The 19,534-nt window shown below is 41.4% G+C and overlaps 2 protein-coding genes across 2 annotated transcripts; one reads left to right on the top strand and one right to left on the bottom strand.

Moving 5' to 3' along the window:
* The first annotated feature begins 393 nt into the window (after positions 1-393).
* LOC111958740 (protein THEMIS2-like) lies at positions 394-9,612 on the top strand. Its single transcript, XM_023979990.2, has 6 exons — positions 394-633; positions 5,558-5,698; positions 5,923-6,351; positions 6,623-7,815; positions 9,123-9,237; positions 9,472-9,612. The coding sequence occupies exons 1-6, from the start codon at positions 528-530 to the stop codon at positions 9,570-9,572; spliced, it is 2,085 nt and encodes a 694-aa protein (XP_023835758.1). The 5' UTR covers positions 394-527; the 3' UTR covers positions 9,573-9,612.
* A 370-nt stretch (positions 9,613-9,982) lies between these two features.
* rpa2 (replication protein A2) lies at positions 9,983-19,203 on the bottom strand. The gene is made up of 9 exons (XM_023979992.2): positions 19,037-19,203; positions 17,497-17,594; positions 17,166-17,267; positions 16,900-17,013; positions 16,630-16,704; positions 12,655-12,774; positions 11,505-11,636; positions 11,055-11,149; positions 9,983-10,723 (listed from the first exon to the last, which is right to left on the bottom strand). Exons 1-9 carry the CDS (start codon positions 19,047-19,049, stop codon positions 10,636-10,638), a joined length of 837 nt encoding a protein of 278 aa, XP_023835760.1. The 5' UTR covers positions 19,050-19,203; the 3' UTR covers positions 9,983-10,635.
* Positions 19,204-19,534: the final 331 nt, after the last annotated feature.

Raw genomic sequence — 19,534 nt, 5'->3', positions numbered from 1 at the left:
GCATGTTCATGTAGCTTCCCATTTATCACAGACCATACAATTTTGCAAAATGTTTTTTAATTAGACCTTTGGACTGCTATGGTGTAGAGTATATAATGTTTATTATTCCTAAGGGGCAGTTTGCTTTACAGCTGATAATGAGAAATCTATAAAAAATATATTCACGTACAGAGAAGAACATGAATAGAATAACAAAAAATCCACAATGCAATACTGTACTGCTAGGAACCATAGATTTTCCATAGGAAACATGGTGAGTTGTAAGCTTTCTTTTTTGATTGTAGGCAAATAATAAAATGTTTATGGCTGCATAAAATAAGCAAACAATAAAGAAGTAAAAGCCAGGTTCACATTTCTTTATTGGCAACACAAGCTAGTGTCACAGGGCAGAGGTTAACTGTACTTGAAAATATCTGGTTGCCTACTTCCTCATACAATCGTTGCTTTCAACTGTTAGATCAGTGGCACCTCTCTTGGGAACCACAGTTGAGCCTAGACAGCACAACATCGGGTTCTGCACTGCAGTGATGGCAGGCACTGAAGTAGTTATGTCCCTGCAAGAATTAATTGCATCCTTGGATCAAACTTGTCTGCCACGGATTCTACAGGTTTGCTCTGGTGTATACTTTCAAGGTAGGACTTTTTCATACTTTCTTTCATAAACTCCATGTGTGGGAAAACCATTTTTACATTGCCTGAAATGAGACAGACAAGCTTACTGATTAACAGTCAGTGGCAGTTTTTTAATACTCAATTCTGACATACACAAACAGAAGTAGAACAAAAGTCTCATAATTAGGCAACAGTACAGAATGTCGTATTTACAACTTAGGGTATTTTCATATACATATAATTACATTTGTCCAAATAAATGACACCCTCAAATGGGGGGACTAGATACTGTAATTTCTAAATGGTAAAATAGATATGTGTATTAAAGTAGTCAAAGGTGTAGTATTTGATTAAATAGTCCAAGCATGCATTTGCAGTTTTCTTTGGTTGTGTTTCAGATGATGTTGTGCCCAGTAGAAATTAATAGTAAATGATGTATTGTGTCATTTTGGAGTCACTTTTATTGTAAATAAGAGTACCATATGTTATTGAACACTTCTATATTAATGTGGATGCTACCATGATCATGGATAATCATGAATGAATCGTTTTGGTATTGCGAATCCAAGCCTGACATACATCTAGACTGATGTGAAAATAAGTGGCGAGCGCTTAACCAACGTGAGTTGAGGTACAACCAAAAAATGTGATCCTCATAGAAAGAAAAGCTCACCATTAAAAATTCTGTTTTATTTCAGCAAAGTTAAAAGAATACATTTTGGCCTACAATTGCCTTCTTACAAACATTATCTCTCAACTTTCCTAAAATAAAACATTGAGTTTCACCGTTTTTTTCAGTCGCTTTGTTGCTATTTTCACAAGTATGTGGTGAATCTTTTAACTCTTAGTACAAAACTCCAAACTGGTAACACTTGTAACAGCCAGTCTTACATTCAAAACCTTTCATTGTGCATTCATTTTGTTTGGACACATCTTTCACCACACAACCACTCATCCAAAATATAAGTTTACTGTGAAATATCATGAAAACATTGGTTTAATCACCAAAATACAACATAATGACACATTCTAAATTTAGTTGTTTCAACAACCAGTTGATCCAATAGCAAAAAATGCAAGATACACTATATATACAAAAGTATGTGGACACCAATTAAAATTAGTGGATTCGGCTATTTCAGTCACATCCGTTGCTTACAGGTGTATAAAATTGAGCACACAGCCATGCAATCGCCAAAGGCAAACATTAGCAGTAGAATGGCCTTACTGAAGAGCTCCATGACACCATCATAGGATGCTACCTTTCCAACAAGTCAGTTTGTCAAATTTCTGCCCTGGTCAACTGTAAATGCTGTCATTGTGAAGTGTAAACGAGTAGGAGCAACATCGGCTCAGCTGCGAAATGGTAGGCCACACAAGCTCACAGAACAGTACCACCCAGTGCTGAAGCATGTAGCGTCTGTCCTCGGACCATTCTTGATACACATGGGAAACTGTTGAGCGTGAAAAACCCAGCGGCATTGCAGTTCTTGACACAAACCGGTGTGCCTGGCACCTACTACCATACCCTGTTTAAAGACATTTCAATATTTTGTCTTGCCGATTCACCCTCTGAACGGCACACATACACAATCCATGTCTCAATTGTCTCAAGGCTTAAAAATCCTTCTTTAACCTCTCTCCTCCCCTACACCGAAGTGGATTTAACAAGTGACATTCAATAAGGGATCATAGCTTTCACTTGGCTTCACCTGGTCAGTCAAGATCATGGAAAGAGCAGGTGTCCTTAATGTTTTGTACACTCAGTGTATATCCTACTTTATACGTTTATATTTTACAAACATACATTGGAATTCTGTAGTTCTCCAAATATGTATATGGTAGACAAACCAGTTTAAAGTGTATAGGTTTACAAAAAGGTTGTGATTATCGAATAAGAGCAGTTGGATTAAGTAATAGTGAAAGGTATATTACCAAATAAGACTATCATATTAAAAGTAATGTGAGCATTGCGAAAGGAAAATTCTTAATATGAACATGTTGCAATGCAAAACATGTATTTCTAGATGAAACACTGATTGAATTTTAGTGAAAAAAGTGACTATGATTGTGTTTTACTCAGTCATTTGGAAATGTGCTTTGAGTTTTGAAACTGCCTTTTTGATAATATGTTGTAGCAGGCTCATGGGTGTGGGGTTTCAAGTTCAATAACACAACATGCACCAGTAGCACAACTAGAATGCAAAGGGGAGTTTATTAGGGATTTTTGTGCACAGAGAAAGAAGGGGGAATTCACAAATTACTTCCCAGTTCACAAGCCATTCTCGTTGTCTGTTCCGTCCTCCAGGGGAATCCAAAAACTCGGGTCCTCAGCCAATTCGTGTACACAAAAGGGGTATTCTCTTCTCCCACTCTTCATAATACACAATTCTCTCTCCAATCGTGCAGGCTGCTTCCTCCTTTATCCCCAAGCACTCCCTGGCTTAAGGAACGACAGCCTTGCCTCGTTGGGGCAGGAAGTCCATATAAGGCTTGGGGGTGGAGCCAGCAGGCTGCACTATATCTCCCCTCAATAACCACTCCCCTCACCTCTCCCTGCCGTCTGCCACACTGTTTTGAGTTTTGTACTAAGTGTTGTGAAAATGTACCACATACTTGTGAAAATTGCACAAAAGTGTTTGAATAAAACTGTAACAACCTGCTTACCCCATTGTGAATCCATCTGTACCGATAACCCTAGAACCTTCACACTATTAGATACTTTGAGCTCCAATGCAGCCCTGCCCCTCGAACTGGAGAGGGCATGGGACAGGTGGATTTCTAGTGAGGGTCACTGATAGGACCTTGCACTTGGCAGAGTTCAGTAACATTTTGCTTGCCTGAACCCATGAGTCAAAGTTGTCCAGGGCCTGCTTTGGTGTGCAGAGTTTTCCCATTGTGCATGTGTGGGCCAGACTGAAATCATCAATGTACTTCCACCTACCGTCAACATCCCAGACTGCACCGTTTATGACTGCAAGGAAGATGAGAGGACCCAAAGGAGTTCCTTGAGCCACACCTCCCTTCAGCTCCTGCCAGAGTGTTGTTTACGTCACAAAACTGACGAGCCATGCTGTGAGGGCAGGTCTGACATTATTATGTTAGCACAGCTGAAAACTGTTGTGCTGATTAAAGAAGAAAAAGAAGAAACAGATGCCTCACAAGTCCTCAGCTGGCAGCTTCATTAAATAGAACCGTTAAGAACTGTTAAATAGAACAGTGAAGAGGTGACTCCGGGATGCTGGCCTTCTAGGCAGAGTTCCTCTGTCCAGTGTCTGTGTTCTTTTTCCCATTTTAATCTTTTCTTTTTATTGGCCAGTCTGAGATATGGCTTTTTCTTTGCAACTCTGCCTAGAAGGCCAGCATCCCGGAGTCACCTCTTCACTGTTGATGTTGAGACTGGTGTTTTGCGGGTACTATTTAATGAAGCTGCCAGTTGAGGACTTGTGAGGCATCTGTTTCTCAAACTAGACACTCTGATGTACTTGTCCTTCTCAGTTGTGCACCGGGGCCTCCCACTCCTCTTTCTATTCTGGTTAGAGCCCGTTTGCGCTGTTCTGTCAAGGGAGTAGTACACAGTGTTGTACGCGATCTTCAGTTTCTTGGCAATTTCTCGCATAGAATAGCCTTCATTTCTCAGAAAAAGAATAGACTGACGAGTTTCAGAAGAAAGTCATTTGTTTCTAGCCATTTTGAGCCTGTAATCGAACACACAAATGCTGATGCTCCAGATACTAAACTAGTCTAAAGAAGGCCATTTATTGCTTCTTTAATCAGCACAACAGTTTTCAGATGTGCAAACATAATTGCAAGAGGATTTTCTAATGATCAATTAGCCTTTTAAAATGATCAACTTGGATTAGCTGACACAACGTGCCATTGGAACACAGGCGTGATGGTTGCTGGTAATGGGCCTCTGTACGCCTATGAAGATATTCCATAAAAAATCTGCTGTTTCCAGCCACAAATGTCATTTACAACATTACCAATGTCTACACTGTATTTCTGATTAATTTGATGCTATTTTAATGGACACATTTTTTTTGCTTTTCTTTCAAAAACAAGGACATTTCTAAGTGACCCCAAACTTTTGAACGGTAGTGTATGTATTTATATTCCGGACTCTGAAAATTGTTCTGATGTCTTAATTCCTTGTCATTTAATTTTACTTTCGGATTATGTGCGTATTGTTATTGTATTGCTGCACTGTTTCACTGCACCTGCAATAACATCTGAAAAACTGTGTAGGTGACCATAAAACTTTCATTTGACTTCTATTGGGCACAACATCCTCTGAAACACAACGAAAAGAAACGGCAAATGCATCCAGCAAGTTTGTAGAGTCACAAGCTTGATGTAGTCATTGCGTGCTAGGAATACGGGATTAAAATACCGCATTTTTGAGTACTTCAATACTCATAAGTGAATGTCTAAATACTGTATGACACCTTCAAATGGGAGGACTAGATATATAAAGTGCTTTCCTTTCTAAACAGTTAAACAGATATGTATGAAAATACCCTCAAACAAAAGGTGACACTGTACTGTCGCCTCATGAAACATTTTGCTTCAGTCTAAATAAATACATAGAGGAGTGTATGTAATATCACATGTTCAAAGATTAATAGATCATATGCTTGGTTATATGGATGGACGGTCAGTCAATAGACTACCTTGAAATGTTGCAGCAGACAAATAAGGAAACGGGGGAAAAAATGAGTGTACAAAGTCTCATGAGTGGTTCCTAGAACAGAGAAGTTAATACTGTGTACTGTATATATTAAGATCTACTTCCATCAGTTCAGGCATGCATTGTAATGGGACAGTATTATTGAGTTATCACCTCTGATAAAAAAATATATAATCAACAAGTTCTGTACGTGCATGTTGCTGCAAATATGCATTGTCATCAGAACTGAAATTGTGGTGTGTTGATGCTTTATAGGGTCTGTTTATGAGCTGTCGGGAAACGAGGTGTGCCTATCCACGGGGGACCTGGTGAAGGTCATCGACATCGAGCTCCTGTCTGTCAGCTGTGAGGACATCAGCAACAATGAGAAGTTTCAGCTGCCCCTCAACCATGCAGGTGAGGCTTTCAACAAATGCGCTTAGCCAGGGCTAGAAATAGAAAAACCTCTGGTCCACCTAGCAAAGATGATTGACTCTACCAAGAATGGCAGTTTTAGTAATTCTATGTAAGTGAGCCCCCCAAGTCTTTACTAACCATGGTAATATGTTTAATCAATTCTAATAAAGTCCCTTGATCAATGCTGTGTTATTCATGGGCTCATTGCGGACTCTCCCTCTCAGATCTGTTCAAGCTGGTTCCAGAGGAGATGCCATACAGCACAGTGGAGGAGATGGTGAGCCTGAGGCCTGTAGGCCTGGACACCTGCTTTCCCTTCACCTTCACCAGCCAATGTGAGCTGACTTTTGAGAATTTCACCCTCGGCGCCGGGGTGGCCGTGACCATGCTGTACATCGAGCAGCAAGACGGGGGTGAGGAGAGCTGCGTCCGCTGTCAACTCAGAGGCCAGCAGGGGGCGTTGGCTGAAGTGCTAGTCCCCTTCTCCTGCCGTGGGGAGTTCTATGAGTGTGAGAGTGACCAGACCTACACCCTCCAGGAGATCATATCCTCGCCCCACCTCTGTATCCGGCGCTTTCACTTCAGCAAGAATACCAAGCATAGGGGATCGCTAGTCTTCAGCCCCATATACCAGGTCCAGGCCATCATGCACTGTGAGTAGAACCTGGTTCTGAGTCAACAAACGGCATACTTCCTTATCCAATGAAAAAACACTGATCATGTTATAATCTAGAAGTGAGAGAAGTGTTGGCTGAGGAGCACGTCATTAAAGCTATTGGCAAGCTGTAGCCTGCATTTCTTTTTCACAAATCATTGCACATTTTGAACATAAAGCTTAGTTTTTGTGTTCTGCTCAGCATCAAGTTTAGTACTTTACTGTGTGGGTCTACACCCTTCAACATAATTTCTCAAATTTTCTCACAGTGAGGAAGAACATAGTCAAGTTCCCCTCCAGCTTGGAGGTGGATGTAGTTGACGTGACGACGCAATCCCAAGACTTGACATTTGTGACCCCGCTCACTCTGCCCGAGGTATTTGCCCAGCCAGACGAGGCCTTCCCCACCATGGCTGAAATACTGGAGCACCATGAGGGCCAGCCTTTGTTCCGCTGTACCTGGCTGGCTGAACTACACAAGGGCCATCCTCTAGTCCTTCACAAGCGTGGTTCCTCAGCCATGGTTCTGGCTTCGGGTATCAAGGGGCGCAATGCCCGCCAGTACTTCCTAGTGTCGCAGCGCTACGGGGGACGCCTGCGACGGAGGCCGCGGGAGTTTGAGTCAGTGTACGAGCTGTACGCCGCCTCGACTCGGGCACTGTTTCTCAAGGTCAGGGTGACGCAGCACAGTGAGGAGCTGGACGAGGAGGGGTTTCTGGCGCTCAGTGTGGGCGAGCAGCTGGAGGTGCTGCGCTGCGAGAAGGTGAAGCTGCCTGGTGGAAGAACCAGCCAGGAGAAGAATAACCAGACCATGGATGTCCTTGTATGTAGACGTCTCCAAGAAGTGGGCGATGACGAGGAGGATGAAGAGGAGGAGAGCGAGGTGGTCCACTTGCCCCTGTACATGCAGAGCCACTTTGTGGAGAAGCTCACGGACAACAAGAAGTACAGCCTGAAGGACTTGGGCAAGGCCTTTGCCCTGCCGTTGGACGTTAAGGTGGCGAGCCGTGACGCAGAGCTGGAGACAGATCCTCTGGTGGGGTTCTCATCCCTGAGGCTGGAGGCTACAACTATACAGCCCATGATACAGGCCAGCCTTCCAGGAAAGCCAGAGAGGTGCTTTGAGATACCCACTCACTGGCTTAACATGTCTTTGTCCTTAACTAATGACCCCTTGCCTTTGGCCCAAGAATATCACCTGGAGACAGTTACAGAGGTGACGGACTCATTCTATTGCGAATTTCGAAAGCTCACCGCATCAGATGAACCCCCACCACCACGTCCACCAAAGCCATCGTCAAGATCAAAGCCATCGTCAGGCTCAAAGTCTTCAAAGGCAACCCCTTCACCCTCACAACCAGACACCCCCTGCCATCCACCCAAAAGTGGCACCCTTTCCCTGTTGAGTGGTCTAAGTCTTGATAGCAAAAAGACTCACAGGCCCCCTGCTCCTCTGCCTCCGGTAAGCTCTTCCTTTCAGACCTTATGTACTTTCTAGGCAGGATATAGCGCTGCTCATCTCCTGTTGTCACTCCTGTCTTGCTGGACTCGTTTACTGTCCTACATGTCCTGCCTACTGTCTTGCATCCCATGTATTGCCCTTGTACTCTGCCTTGGAGCCCCCACATTCCTTGTCTTAGCTGTGAAATTGTCTCGTTTTTTTGTCACTGTACTGTCTCTGTCTGCTGTTTCAACTTTTTTTTTTTTAAGTATCTGTAAAGTGGTGTTACGTACGCCTCTTGGAGGGAACGCAACACCCCACTACATCTCTTTTCCCCGTGGAGTGAAAAAATGATGTGATCGTAGGTGCGGGGAAGGATGACAGAAGCAGAGAAAAATACAGTTTACAAAATATGTATTACTCCTACACACGGTAAGGTGGGGAAAAGGGGCTGGATGGAACCAAAGCAAAGAAAGTAAAAGTTAGTCCACTCTCCTACCTTACCACTACTTACCTAACCTTTAGCACCACCTGGCGCGCTAACCAAAATACAGGGGGTGGTCCGCCCAGGTCTTACCTAGTGTGCATAGACATATTCAATACTACAGGTTATGTATGCCCGCAGGTCTTTTGCCTAAACACTCCCAATGTGCGTTCCCCTCCCCCCAGGAACAATTACTATTACTAATACTTAGTGAACAATTTCAATAATCAAAAACACTAAATCCTATTGGCATACATACCTTGGAAGGAGCGGCTACAAAATAATATCCACAAAACTTTTACTGACTGCCACAACAATCAACACAGAACATCAAAAGCTCTCTTCTAACAAAGGAACACTGGATTTGATCAAGCTGGAGAAGGAGTTGGTAAATGCAGAGACAGCTGTATCCCCTGACAAGAGGGAGGGGTCAGAGCTCCAATCTGCGATGGGGTCGACTAATCAGCTGCTTAGAATCCAGGAAGCTATTTCCTGAAATACACACACATACAAACCCACAACAACACAGAACCTGGGGAAACGTGTGTTTGTGTGTTGAGATATTGTGAAATACACTTTAAATAAGTGGAATAAGTTGTGACTTGATTTGACTAGGACTAGAATGCTGCCTCATATAATAGGGTCTTGGGTTGTTCAATGTCTTATAAAACATTTACACACAACACACTCCACATATGTTACTGTAGTCTCATCAGTTATCATGTGAAAATGTTATTTGATTATGCAGACACCTCGCCCCATGCAAGTATGTGGTTCCTGTTTTTTCAACATAGCATGTACACTCCTAATATAACGGTAGTTTCATTTTCCTGTTGTCATGAAGGCTATCACGGATGCCCCTCCGCTGAATCCAAGAAAGCCTATGACCGGTGTCAAGTCAGGAAAGGCTCAGCCAAACACTTATGTCACGTCTATAAGTCACAAGCCCAACAATAAAGGTACAGTATGTCCTACATTGGAAATTACTTGTGAGCTATGACATCAGGGAAGTAAAAGTCAACACCAAAAAGTATCCCATTCATCGTTCTGCATTTGGTGTAGCTTTTTATAAAACATTTTACTGTTATCTGTAGTTTTATTCTTTGTTAAGATAAATGTTTTTGCACTGGGTGACCACTTCACACAAAACCTAGATTATACGGTAAGCCTAAAATTAACTTGTCTTTCAACAGTGCCGAAATATGAAGTGCAAGCAGATGAGGGCAGCGACCATGATTATGAGCAAGTGGACGACATGTTGAAAACAGCACAGGACAGTTTTTTACTTTACTGAACCAGCCACATGAACTACTATTAAAAGGCTAACTATTCAAGTAACCAAGTCTCATCGCATAAAATAGACTAGACTATGGGGTGCAAGACAACTGAATGTCAGAACTATGCAGACTGATAGCCAGCCACTGTAAATGTAAATACTTGGGGACTATGGGATGGGACTATGCAAAAACAGGATACATGTCTTATTGTACCCAGATTTTGTTACTTGGTTTTCATTTTCTCTACGTTGCTGCAATCACAAGCAACACTTGCCAACCGATTGTCCCAAATGCTTATAATAGCCCATTGGTGTTTAAGGTCCGGTTACATTTCATAATTTAGCAGTGTATTTTGTAACTAAATTTCCCCCCTCATTTTAAAACTGGAGGTCCATATCAGAAAGCCAGAGTGATAACAGTGGGGATCTTCATTCGCAATACAAAGCTTTACTGGTGCATATGTATCATTGCTTTGGTTATCAATACTGTATGATCTTATATTTCTGAATTCTAAGGATACACATTGTAAGAGATACTTCCCAATTGACTATATAAAGTAATATTAATATCTGGGGAACAAATATCTGGAGAACATTTTTCTGAAAATATGTTTAATAGAGACAAAAACAAAACAGAGACATAAAAAATTCTGAATAGGAATGGCATTCTGTTTTGCATTCTGTTCACCATTTTTAAATGACAACTACCAATACCAATGATTCAGGAACTGGTCAGTCACAGATTGCATTCACTGTGAGAAAAACCATTAGCCTGTGATGCACCCTCTCATACTGTAATATAATTAACGAAACGGAAGTTGAAACAGGATGTGTCAGTCAAACCAAGAAGGCCTAATTTCACAGAAACCCTCAGGATTATATAGACATCCCATGATGTTACTCAGTATGAATCATGGTTCCAATAATGACTACAGGTTCTATTTTCAGAGATCTTAAAACTCTAAGAGGATTTTGGGCGTTATCCTTATATACACAATCGTCCGCTCATAGCGCAGTGTGTTGAGAATGATCCCAAGACTATGATCATGTTCTTAGTGCTAACAGGGAATGGAGAGATGCTTTATTCATCATTGTCCGTAGACTTGAAGTGGTCCTCGTCGATGGTGGAGAAGATGTGTCCTTCGTTGCTGAGGAACTCCACTGCTTGCCTATGATTAGACAAAGGACAGTAAGACTGGTGCCAATGCAGCATGCTTAATTATGCAGTCTACTCTGTTATGCCTTGCACATGAGAGTGCACTGGGCCACGTTCAGTAGGCAAATGTTGAACATTGCAGATAGAAATGCAATGAATAGAGCTGATATTACTTATTCTTCATCCCAGAAAAGCATATTTGTTCTATAAAATATTTGTATCTGAATGCTGGCCAACGTTGTGCCCTGCAGAACACGACCACTGTTGTGGTCAAACAGGACACATTCAAGCATATCAAGAACTTCAGAGCCTGATTTGAGGACGGAGGGAAGGGAATGTCTTACTTGATGACAGCCAAGCTCATGCCGCTGAGACTCTGCTTCAAGTCCTGTGTGCTTATACCCTGTGCGTCTGGACAGCTCCTTATCAAGCTCAGCACCTTATGAGAAGACATGAGAATAACACACATTCATATAGAATATTGTACCAATCATATTTAGAACAACTTGAAGACTTCCCAATTGTTCTGTCAGTTCTACAGATGGCAGTATGGTATGTTTGGTAAGGCATTTTTAATAAATAGAAAAACTGATGAGACCCAATAAATGTTCCTATCATCTAGTGCTGGATTTTTAAATTAAAAGTACACTTTTTTTCTCCATTCACCTGGTAACAGGTAAGGTATGCTGGTTTACTTTCTAATTGATATGGTAGGTGAGTTTAGGCTACCTATTGTTTATCCTACCAACTATTTAAAGTTTCCAGCACTTTTCTTTAGTCCATTACAGACTCACCTGGTTTTGGCTTGGGCTCAGGCCGTTAGTGGACATGTCGTTAGCACCCGAGTATCCACCTCCCATGTTGCCACCCATTCCCGGCCGTAACATGGGCACCATGCTAGTGTTCATTCCCCCTCCTCCGCCCATCTAAAAGGGAACAAAAACTGTGTGTGAGTGGTGACACACAGGAAGAGACTCGAAACAAAACTTGTTTTGATTGTGGCGTTACTGAGCTTGAACGGCCTTATTCAAAGCTAAGTTTAATGATTCATTCATCTCAATTTAAATATGTGGCAGTTGGGCCAAGGCCAACTCGCATGACAGTAGTCACAGAGTGGACAGGTGGAAAATAGTCAGATATTCAGGCATAGTGGTGCTTTTCAGGGCCTAAAATGTACTTTTTGGTCTACCACACAAAACATTTTACCAGACAAAATATCCCCCTCCTATAATTACATCAACAAAACACAAAAAAAAGATGAGCATGCTTTGTAATGTTGCTAAAACAATAAATGTATTACTAGTAAGAAGTAATGTGGTATATTGTTTAATTTCATATTTTTTGTGACCTGAGTGTTAACCAAAATATCACAGATGTTCACCTGCCCCTTCACGGGCGGGAGGTTACTGTGGTAAAGCTATGCAAGAGTCATGTGTTTGAGATTCAGAGTCTGACTAATAGCCGAATTGTCCACTCTGCCCTACTAGTTGAAACTCAAACATTGAAAAACAAACTAGCTTGAAAACAAAACAAAGTAAATTGCCAAGAAACTCAAGGACAAAGTCTCACATAAATAAACTTCAGATTCAAGTAAATTAGACACATTTTTATGCCTGTTCACAGCGCTACCAATAAACAATTTTTCACTTAGCTCTTCATGGACGTACAGGTTCTTTAACTTTGTGCGCTTAATTTACCAGCTATGAAACAAAATGGCAGAAATACTTAGAAAACAGCTACTGCTTCATTTATTTTGCTATAAATGTGATCATACTTGACTTTTTATTAACAAATGCGAGTGAAACGCTCAAAGTGGGAGCCCTGACCAACTGCCAACGTGGCTTGTGAAATAGGCATCTTAGCCAAAATCTACCCACATTTGGCAGGTGGCGGTTGTTTTTTTAGGCCCTGGTGCTCTTTGTCATGCGTGAAGAAAGTTCTCACCATAATAGTCTGTGGTTTGCTGAGCAACATGTGTGCCTGCACCACCTCCAGCATGTGGGAGGTGATCTCGTTCATGTCCTGAAGGGGCCGGACGTTGAACGCCACCACGGACCTGTGGTTCTATTGAAGACAGGAAGTTACACACAAACAGTACATCAGACACACACACACACACACACACACACAGAGAGAGAGACAGAGAGAGAGACAGAGACAGAGACAGAGAGAGAGAGAGAGAGAGAGAGAGAGAGAGAGAGAGAGAGAGAGAGAGAGAGACAGAGACAGGACTGAATGTGCAATGCACACTTGCAGGCGATATGAATGCATTTGCACGGATTAGTGGAGGCTCCTCAGAGAAGGGGGGACCATTCCACTCAGCAGATTTCATTTTTTTTAAAGTGAAAAAAAGTTTGCAATTTTAGATAAAACTATTCTAAATATATCCACGGCAACAAATAACTGATTAAAACACACTGTTTTGCAATGAAGGGCTATAGTAGCCTCAACAGCACCCGCCAGGGTAGCACCAGGGTATAGCTGGAGGACATATATTTTCTGTCCTCCTCTGGGTACATTGACTTGAATACAAAACCTAGAAGGGTCATGGTTCTCACACCTTTCCATAGGCTTACAAAGTAATTTTGAAGACTCCGGAAGACATCCTCCAACCTATCAGAGCTCTTGCAGCTTAAACTGACATGTTGTCCATTCAAACATAGGAGCAGAGAATTAATATAGTACTGAAAAGCATATGCTACAGCTAGCTAGCACTGCAGTGCATAAAGTGTGAAAGATTGAGAAAGAAAATAGTTGAACATTTTGAACAAATTCAATTCTTCAAAAATGGACTAACTCTTAAACTGGGTTAAATCAAGGTTTATCTATCAATCTTCTTGCACCAAATGTTAAATCTAGTTTAAAATTAATCCTAGTTAAATTAAATCATTCCTCTAATCTTAAATTGAGTTTTCACTTAACTTAGATACATTTTAAGCCTGTTGTTCAATAAATTTAAAATATATATTTAAACTTAGATTGGAGATTCATTCTAAACTGCCACTTGAGGTGGTTTAACTGATAAAATGGCAGCATATCTAATGTGGAGAGACCAAAACTAGTTCCTCAGTGAATAATTAGAGACCGGTTGAATCCTGTTGAGTTTTATGATAATTAACTCATTATTAGTTGGCTATTTACATGCCCATTTTGTACAACAATTGAATTGGGGCTTACGATATGCCCAGCCTTGGTACGAATGATGATGTTATGCAACATGCTGTAATGGGCCTGATAACGGTAACATTGTAGTGAAGTAGCATTAAAGTTTTAACGTGCATTACAAGCATTGATATTTACCAGTTATTTATGCTTACTAAATATTGGTGGATCAAGTTGTCCGTCGTGATCATAGGGGTTATGGAGAAGGGCAAACTGCTGGGGAATCATCTTGCATATCTTCTGGGTGATAGGATCAATTCCCTTGGACTGAGGCCCCCCTCCGGCTCCGGTCTGAAATAGCCCCCGCCTCTCCTCTGCCGCATCCTTTTTGGCTTTTCATTTTTTCCCTGCACGCTTTCATCCAATTTGGGTCCCTCTTCTCTTCAATCTGCGTCGATCCATTACATTTGTCGCATAAAATGGCCCAGGTGTCTTCCTTCTTTTTAACAGTCGTGCTTGTCTGTCTTTTTATCCTCCAGTACGTTACTAAATTTCTACGTTTTCCCCCCCCATAAGCGGAGAAATTTGAACTTCTTTGACGTGTCATGATCAGGTGGCTAGCGGACAAATAATAAAATGGCTAAATAACGTTAAGTAATGACAATAATAAATAATATTGTGTGCTAGCTAACTTGGTTTATAAACTAGCTAGCGAATTAGTTCTGTCTAGTACTGGCAAATAACAGATTTTATTTCAAATCAGCCAACCAATGAGAACCTTTCACGATGGAGTTGCAGTAGTTCTAACTTTACATTGTTATTATTATTATTATAATAATATCAAGGAACAGCAACTTTGTGGCCTTATTTGTCAAGTAGGCTAGCTACTTCGCTTCAACTCGAAATACCTCATATTGGTGTAACATGTCACTAATCATAGTTTAAAACCGTTAATCATAGTTACTTATCCATATTAAAAATTAAGTGGCGCAACATCTCTGATTAATTATATTTACAAAACCTAGATTACTCTAATCCTAGATTCATTTAAACCATGTAGGTGCAACCCACCCTGAGTGTACAAAACATTAAGAACACCTTCCTAATATTGAGTTGCAGGACCACTTTTGACCTCAGAACAACCTCAATTCAGTTCTTGACACAAAGCGGTGCTTCTGGCACCTACGACCATACCCCGTTCAAAAGGCACTTAAATATTTTGTCTTGCCCATTCACCCTCTGAATGGCACACATACACAATCCATATCTAAATTGTCTCATAACTCCTTATTTAACCTGTCGCCTACCCTTTGATGGGTTCTGACTCCTAAACTTTAAATATTGTTAAATATCAGGTATCTATCCTATTGAAATATTGAGTGCCATTGCCTGTTTTCTACAATAGAAGTTAATGGTTATCTGTAGGAGTGTATATGGTGGAGGCAATTAAGCGTGGAATGTACTGAGTAAAGGAAAGGCAATCACATGTTGACAGGCACTGATGGAGAGATGTGGTTTTGTGAGGAATGTGGGGCTGAGGTCAGGTCACATTAAGGGAGAAGGAACAGTTTGTTGCCCGCATCACTTAACTTCCTGCCTAGTAATAAAGATGTAATGTTTAGAGAGGAGACTCCACCCAAATTGGGTCAATAAGGGATCATAGCTTTCACCTGGATTCACCTGGTCAGTCTACATCGTCGAAAGAGCAGGTGTTCATAATGTTTTGTACACTGGCTATTTCGATGTATTTTTGAATTCTTAGTTTACCTTTGACTTACTTACCTAATGCAGACGATTTAGTCTACACAAGAACCTGACAGAGAGAAATGCAATTTATGTTGGCTAGGTGGCTAAGGCTATCCAACACTGCAACTCTTCCAAGTCAAGGTGAGCTTTCTGTTTTATTAATATATCGCCACATCGGCCTGCCGGTGTAAATGCTAAACTGATTGCTGTACACTGTACTGTGTGATTGTACACAGGGATTGATTGTGGGTTTACTAGTTCTACTTTGTTGACTATGACGTTAGTTAATATGGTGACAACGATGTAGGCTGTGTAGCAGTTATAGTATGAAGGTTTGGCTTGAGGAGATTGTTGCACCTGGTCATCAAAGTGATGATGTTGTATGTGGCTGCTATGAAAGTGAACCGTGTGTGTGAGTGATCAGCTGTGTATTCACTCGCCAAGTCTGTTAGAAAATGTTTCTTAAACGGAAGCAAACGGAACTAAACGGGGATGACCTACCCAAATTTGTCCAATAGAAACTTGTTTTAGTTGCAAAACAGAACATTTTGCAACTGTTTGGACAAATGATTAGACACCAGATCAGCTAGATGCAGGCAAGAGTGTGCAAGGCAGTATTTGATGTGTCACGGTCTCACCTTGATTACTCCAATTTCTCTTGACCTGTGTACCTACACTATAAACGTTAATTTGTAGGTTAGGTTGTAGCAACCTCATGGGTATAGGGCAAATTTGCGTATTATGCAATAGCCTAAACCTATTGTGATACATTGAGCTGGGTGAATAGAATACGAATGACAGTCATCCTAAATTCTGTAATAGAAATATGACCAGCCTCATAAAAATATGACTCGTCCACCCTAATCTTAAACGGCACCAATCGCCACTGGCATGTGTGTAGTTTCCATTTGTGAATCAAAATGCCAAAGAGACAACTCCCTGCCCTAGATGCATATAAAATAAAACATCTCAGGTTACACATAGCTCTCCATTGTTTGAAAACCATGTGGTCAGGGCTGTGATATGACCTATAGATAAAGGTATGTACTTGTATGGGAATGATGACCTCACCTGGAAGGAGCGCAAATTGCCCGAGACCTTAACGTAAGTGCCTGGGGGGATGACAGTGCTGTCCACACTGGGATCCTATGAGTGAGGAGAGACAGCAGGACAGAACCATAGGTGAGCAGATTAGCAGTTGAACTCCCATTTGAGTGTAGCATGTTGTCACAAAATATCTGTTAATTTAACATTTAGAAATTATACTGCAAGTGTTGACTGTACTGTATATCCTTGCTGATCCTAGTACTTAGCAGTCTCAGTTGCCCTGATGAGGATTACCTCTGTATCTACCCACTGCTTCACGTCCATAGGGGCCCCTGTCATGTCATCGACTTTGTACTGGATGTTGGTCATGGATTTGTCAGTGGTTCTGATGATGCCCACAATTGTAACCTAGCACACAAAAAGAGAATACTGTCATGGGATACCAAGGCACTCATCACACATTTCCTTTGTACATGGAAGATTGAAATCCTGATCAGTCTATGAGTCACTGTATCACAACGCACCACCATCCTCATATTTACACATGTAATTTGGGTTACCTGGGCAACCTCTACCTCTCCCACTTTGAAGACATCCTCCGCTTGGGCAGCAGACATGAGCTGGGACACTGTGCAGGGGACAATCTGTTGGGCACGTTGTCTCTGTAAACATACATACACAGTAAGTCTGAATAATTCACATTGAGCCAACTTTATCCTACAACAAAAAAACAAACAATGGCAGACAATAGTGCATGGGGATGTTTACTGTCCGTTTAGCTATTATTTAACTGTTGCCCATAGGTTATGCTACTAATATAACGATGACAGACTTCCACCTACTGTTCGCTAACTGTGTAATATATGGAGTTGGTGAGTGACAAATACAGACCCCTTTCTTCTCTCCTCCCTGGGAGGCAGCAGGTGATGCGAATCCTCCCGGGGACTGAGTGTATCCACCACCCATGTTTGATTCACCGTATGATCCCCCTACATGAAATGACAGTGTTTTTTTTATTTAGCTAGGCAAGTCAGTTAAGAACAAATTATAATTTATAATTACGACATACACCGGCCAAACCCGGACGACGCTGGACCAATTGGGAGTCCCATAATGCTGCGCACAATCACTGCCGGTTGTGACAATGAGACAACTGCAGCAATAATCCACTCTCTGACTAAAACCATGTAAACAAGCTTGCATTACTAGCTAACGACGTTAGGTAGCTTATAGATGGAGACTACACACAACGTTAACTAGCGAGCCACATAAGTTAGCTAACGTAAACTCACCCCATTCCGTACAAATGTGCACAACCGCAACATTCAAACGAGGCTACAAAGAAAACTAATGGGACTGTAGCGACTGTGTTGACTTCAAAATCGGGGGTGTGAACCAGGTTTCTATTCAAGCGTTGATCGACATGGTAATGGCTCTATAGTATTGGAGAAAAGTTGAAAAAACGGACCCTCCGTTACATCGTGACGTGTCATGTTGTAATGTACAGCACGCATAAAGGAACTATTTCTGTCTTACAATCTCTCTCCACCAGGTGTAGCACTTCTCTCATCGTTTAAAAACAGGAAATGGACAGTGACGGAGGTATGGGGGGATACCTAGTCATTTTTTGCATCATCATTGCATGCGATCATCATTCTCAAAGCCGCTGTTTACTTCTAAGATCACTTTAGCACTGCCCTAAAAACCCGATTCAAATTCGACACAAACCTTCAAATAGGTATGTAACGACACATTATATAAACTCTTTATAGTGTTTTATTTACATTTTAGAGGTGATAAGTTGGACAGATCGAGTGAAAAAAAGCTATTTTCCCACACAACATCTCTCCTTCTCACTATCACGCATTAGTTTCGCTTCCCCACCCGCCATTTTTAAAAAGACCGACCCGACGTGGGCTCATTGCCTGCTTGAATTATGCAGAAACGGGCAGCGTTTAGGTCATGTAATTGATAATGTTGGAAAGGGGAGAAATTGTGCTTTACAATGGTATTGACATTACAGTTGATCTGGAAGTATTACGTTTTTGAGGCGAAAATAAGGGCAATTGTACGGACCAATGCGATGTACGAGTTTACGTGAGTTTACGTTAGCTGACAAAAGCACTACAGTAACTAGCTAACTACAGTAGCTAGTTAGTTAGAGTTAACGTTACCTAGCTAACGTTTGCTACTGTTGTTTCCCGTTACTGTACGACAAAAAGCTCGGTGCCTTTTAGTTTACAGAAGAAATACAGCCAATTCAGGTACCGTAGCTAGCTAGGCACACAAACTGCACAACAAAACAGAGAGCTGGCTACAGTAACTGGCAACAGTAACTAGCTAGCAAGCTAACGTTATTTACAACAACTAGGCAGCGCTTTTGAGCTATTGTTGACAGCCATAAAAAACATTGCTACAAGGACAAACTCACCTTGGTTCCACATGGTGCCGTTAGTTTACGTTATATGATAAAATAATGTTTAAACAGGTGGCAAGACAATAAAGTGTAAAACGTATTCACAACGATTCCCTCCCCTGTACAATTCCGCGCGCTGGAAAGTTGACAGTATAGAACGCATGCGCCCTACAGAAATGCCGCGAAATCCATTGTCCAATGAGATTCTCTGACTAGATTTGGTAGCTACACCAATGAACATGCGAGATTGCTAGACGCACTAGCTTACCCAGAGATACACTACACGGGTTTGTGGACACCCATCTACTTCCATGACCATGACCGAAGTCTTTTCTTGCAAAAAAATATCTTTAGCTAACGATTTGATGTTTTCAATTAGAGTAGTATCTTTAAGAAGAAGTGTGTTGTTTAATTTCCAGTATCCTCGAGTACCTTTAGATTTTTTAGTAGCTTGTAAATTCAGGGAAATCAAGTGATGATCAGAAAAGGGAGCCAACTGATGATCTACATCTA

Source organism: Salvelinus sp. IW2-2015, linkage group LG35, assembly GCF_002910315.2.
Source record: "Salvelinus sp. IW2-2015 linkage group LG35, ASM291031v2, whole genome shotgun sequence".
Taxonomy (NCBI): Eukaryota; Metazoa; Chordata; class Actinopteri; order Salmoniformes; family Salmonidae; genus Salvelinus; species Salvelinus sp. IW2-2015.
The sequence above is the reverse complement of the archived record's forward strand: the minus strand, read 5'-3'. Positions and strand labels throughout refer to the sequence as shown.

Excerpts from the sequence above, each read along its gene's own strand:
- LOC111958740 (XM_023979990.2), top strand. The coding sequence starts at position 528 with ATGGCAGGCACTGAAGTAGTTATGTCCCTGCAAGAATTAATTGCATCC. Across the intron at positions 634-5,557 it reads CTCTGGTGTATACTTTCAAG|GGTCTGTTTATGAGCTGTCG; the intron begins GTAGGACTTTTT and ends GATGCTTTATAG. Across the intron at positions 5,699-5,922 it reads GCTGCCCCTCAACCATGCAG|ATCTGTTCAAGCTGGTTCCA; the intron begins GTGAGGCTTTCA and ends TCTCCCTCTCAG.
- rpa2 (XM_023979992.2), bottom strand. Across the intron at positions 12,775-16,629 it reads GCAATTTGCGCTCCTTCCAG|AACCACAGGTCCGTGGTGGC; the intron begins GTGAGGTCATCA and ends TGTCTTCAATAG. Across the intron at positions 11,637-12,654 it reads GCAAACCACAGACTATTATG|ATGGGCGGAGGAGGGGGAAT; the intron begins GTGAGAACTTTC and ends GTTCCCTTTTAG.